The sequence below is a fragment of the Branchiostoma floridae genome, unplaced genomic scaffold (assembly GCF_000003815.2).
Source record: "Branchiostoma floridae strain S238N-H82 unplaced genomic scaffold, Bfl_VNyyK Sc7u5tJ_1561, whole genome shotgun sequence".
NCBI classification, from domain to species: Eukaryota; Metazoa; Chordata; class Leptocardii; order Amphioxiformes; family Branchiostomatidae; genus Branchiostoma; species Branchiostoma floridae.
The window spans coordinates 68,500-72,313 of NW_023365759.1; the positions used below are offsets into that span (position 1 = coordinate 68,500).

The 3,814-nt window shown below is 42.6% G+C and overlaps 1 protein-coding gene across 1 annotated transcript in view; it reads left to right on the top strand.

Annotated features, from left to right (window-relative positions):
• The first annotated feature begins 1,034 nt into the window (after positions 1-1,034).
• LOC118408247 (G-protein coupled receptor 84-like) overlaps positions 1,035-3,814 on the top strand; it is a 15,483-nt gene continuing 12,703 nt past the window's right edge. Inside the window, exons 1-2 of the mRNA XM_035808905.1 lie at positions 1,035-1,077; positions 2,669-3,258. Coding sequence (XP_035664798.1) covers positions 1,035-1,077; positions 2,669-3,258 — 633 coding nt within the window. The remainder of the gene's footprint in view (positions 1,078-2,668; positions 3,259-3,814) is intronic.

Genomic DNA, 3,814 nt, shown 5'->3' on the forward strand with positions numbered 1-3,814 from the left:
ATTCCAGATGACTGGTAACGTTGTTTGGGATACGTTCATCAAGGTGGTTTGTATTGCAGTGACAACGAGTTTGTAATTGACAAACATCCACCAGTCTATATATGATCTTTGGAGGCCCTCACGATCGTTCACTCTGCGTCTGCACATATCTCCTTTCTGCAGTCCTGCAAATATATATCTGTTTCTAAATGGCAGTTTTCAACACTTTGACAGGTGGGTGAATTATAATCTGTGGTTGCAGTGTTAATGCAGTAATGTTCGCGGTGGTCTTATGTTGAACTTTGCGGTTTTCGTTTCACCGAAAACTCACAACAACCACGAAAAAATTATTCCGTATTCTCTACCCCCACTACTGCATTGTCTAAGCGCTACGTGTACATGTACGTACAGTACTTTGTACAGTGTTATGATGTATTGGAGGCGCATGTTTCGGTGTGGGCGCATGAATACTTAAAAAACACAAAATGAATGTAAATCCGATCTTTGAACATACATATGTATATATTTATCAAGATGTACCACGTATTCAGAGGGTAGATACGGTTAGATAAGTGAAATTTGATCGCGCCAAAACTGTCGAAAATGAAATGTTCTGTACGTCTGTAGCACCCTTGCTCGCTGTCTAGTAGGTAGTACCGCTTCTATAAAGGTGGCCGGGTTTCCATTACTACTTCTTGGTCAAACTTAGAAGATTTTGACCTTTGTTTTTGCCTTCCAAAATTTGCACGCATGGACATAATCATGATAACATTCTTGTGCTTCAATCTGCTATTGCCACATAAGCAATAACGATATGTTTTTCTTGTGGAAAAAAACACTTATGAATGGCTGCTAGGCGCTACCCTGCAAGAAGAGGAAAATTCTTAAGATTTTTTTGTCCCATGTGAAAAATGATTATGTTTGCACGACGAATTTTGTAATTTGCAAATTTTTGTTTGTTTTGTAAGCCCTTCTGTCGTGAGGTGCTATACGGGCTGTTTTGCAAGCGTCAGAACCGACGAATGGTGGAAGTTTGTTGACATCCAACTTTTGCCATGGCAACTGCCGGGGAGTATGTCGTCATTGTCATCAACGGAAGTGAGTTTGTGCTTTTGCCTCCTTTTCTTGAAATTATATTGTGGTATCTTGTTTCCCGTCCGTCTTCAATTAGCTTTTTTATTTCATTCTTCATAGAGAAACTGTAAGGGAAGACAACAGACAAAAAATATAGAATTATTTTAGATAATGACAGATACAACCTGTCACCTTTTCTGGACCATTTCTTTTGACCTCTACATTGCAATTGGCAACTTCAAGTTATGTGAAATTGTCGACGAGCTGCGGACGTTCTTCTTGATGGCCAGGAGATCGGCCGATTTTATGATCGACAGCTGAGGGTTACGCGTATATTTCACCTATTAGTAAAGATTGACCCTGACCTTCGGACTTGATGCAACCTGTTTCACGTATATAAGTTATGCACAAGGTACAATGTATGGCAACCAATAACAACTACTGGCTATATAGACAATGGCACTACGAGGCTGTATACATACAGAACAACAAAATGTTATGGCTAACAGAACAGTCAAGTATCAATGATCTGTTCTCGCATTTGGAATATATTATCATATATGATCTCTGTTTTGTAATGCTGTATGTAAATGGTCTATTATGAATTGATGTGAGATATTCTTTCGAACCAAAGTGCTTTTGGATTGTTGAATAGGTTTGAAGTTTGCTAGTGCTTTCAAGTTCTTCCCTTCATTCAGACAGAAAAGTGTCCCTCAGGCGTTCTTTGAAAATGTTTCCAAAATGATTGGCATTAATGTCGGGGTTAAACCAAACATTTTGGAACCCATGTTTACATAATGATGACCTGAACGTGAGTAGCCCAGTCATGTTCTTTGACTGAAGTGTCGTGTGCCTTTTTAACAATCCAGTCGTTTGGTAAATTTTGTAATCTTAGCCAGTATTTGATCAAATATTATATTTCTGCCTTCTCAAGGCTTCTGCTGTCTTCTACATTGGGGTGTTGGGATTGTGTTTAATTATGCTTCATCTTTATTTATTTCTCTGCGGAAATAATGTAAGAAATTCTTCGGAGAAAATAGTCAAAGTGTATGCTGTCCGTTACCGATAACGTAACTTGCGCAAGATGTTGTTTTTTTCTAAGATAACCCTATTTAGACAGGTGGGGGTGGCGATTACAAATGGAGACATTTTCCTACAAAATAAAGTAGGTGTGGCGCATTAGCTTTCAATTTATTTGTTAGCTTTCCATTGATATCTTTGTGTCTAGAAATCTGCTAACACGTGCGCCCACTAGGCAATCTAAGATACCAGAATTAGCTAGTGCTCTGTACCGTTGGCCAGCCAACCACCATATTACCATATCTTTTCTGGTGTGCCTGTGTTGTAATTTGTCTTCATCCTTGAAGTTCAAGTTTCGTTGAACTTTTCATGTGCAACCAATCCGCAGACTGAGCAGCCAACAACCATATTACCATATCTTTTTGGTGTGCCTGTGTTGTAATTTGTCTTCATCCTTGAAGGTCAAGTTTCCTTAAACTTTTCATGTGCAACCAATCCGCAGACTGAGCAGTGATAATTTCCCCTAGCTCCATTTATTGGAGGCATTTATGTTGAAACCATGGTTTTTTGTTCACACTACCATTGTTCCCTACAGTCAGCATCGTGGTGACTGTTGTCGGTGGCCTCCTCACCATACTGGTCATCTGGACACGTCCAGCCCTACGGAAACTGGTCAACGCGCCTCTGGCCAGTCTTAGTTGTGCAGATATCCTCTACGCCACGTTGTTTTCCCCCTTTTGGATCCAGCAGATCCTAAACCCCCAATGGGAGCCCCCACCAGCACTGTGCTGGTTTCTAGGCTATTCCATTGTCGTGCTAGGGGGGGTGTCGGTAACCCACATGTTGTGTATCGCTCTTCAGCGTTACTTCAAGATCTGTACCAACAGTACACTTCTCAATTCCACACATGCCCTCGTCATCATGCTCTTGCTCACATGGTTGGTCCCCATGGTTTCATTCTTGCCCCTTTACGTCGTTGAAGAACCCAAAGTCGATCCAAAGCTGAAACGGTGTTCGTTGGGAAGATCTGACAAACTCTGGGCAAAGATTCCTCCCGCCATTTTAGTCTACGTCGTCCCATACATTGCTGCCCTGGCCTTTTACACCCTCATCCAGAACCATGTGAGGAAGAGTAAGAAACGAGTCCAGGCTAACGCACACGGTCCCTCCGCCCGTTTGGCAGTGGTACTACGGGGGGGGCAGTAGAGGTGCAGGGCCTTCAACCATCAAAGAAACCATCCAGGTGACAAAGCCTGTAGGAAATCTGGAGGGTGTGGTGTGGGTGGGGGACGAAATGTCCACATCAAGTGATGACGGACAGAAAAGCAGTAACTGCACAGATCCAAGTAAACAAAAGAGCACCATGATCTTAGTCGCTCCAGCACCAGGCACTGGTCAAAACGACCAAGGCAAAAAATCTCCCTTAAGTGATGAGGAACAGAAGGGCAATTGCCGCATAGAGCAGGATAAAGTCCAAAATATGACCCTAACTGCCGCCACAGTGTCAGATCAGACAGGCAAAACTTAACGACAGCAGCACGCTGTCCCTTTCAGCAGCTCACAAAACTGCAACAGTGCTGCTGAAAGGCAGATCACCAAAATGATGATGATGCTGTTTGCTGTCTACACTCTGTGCTTTATGCCCTTGACCCTGATGGTGTTTTTTTCGAGTAAAGTTTCAGCCGAAGCCTTTACTGTTGGCCAGCTGTTGGCCGCATTGAATGGTGCCCTGAACCCGATC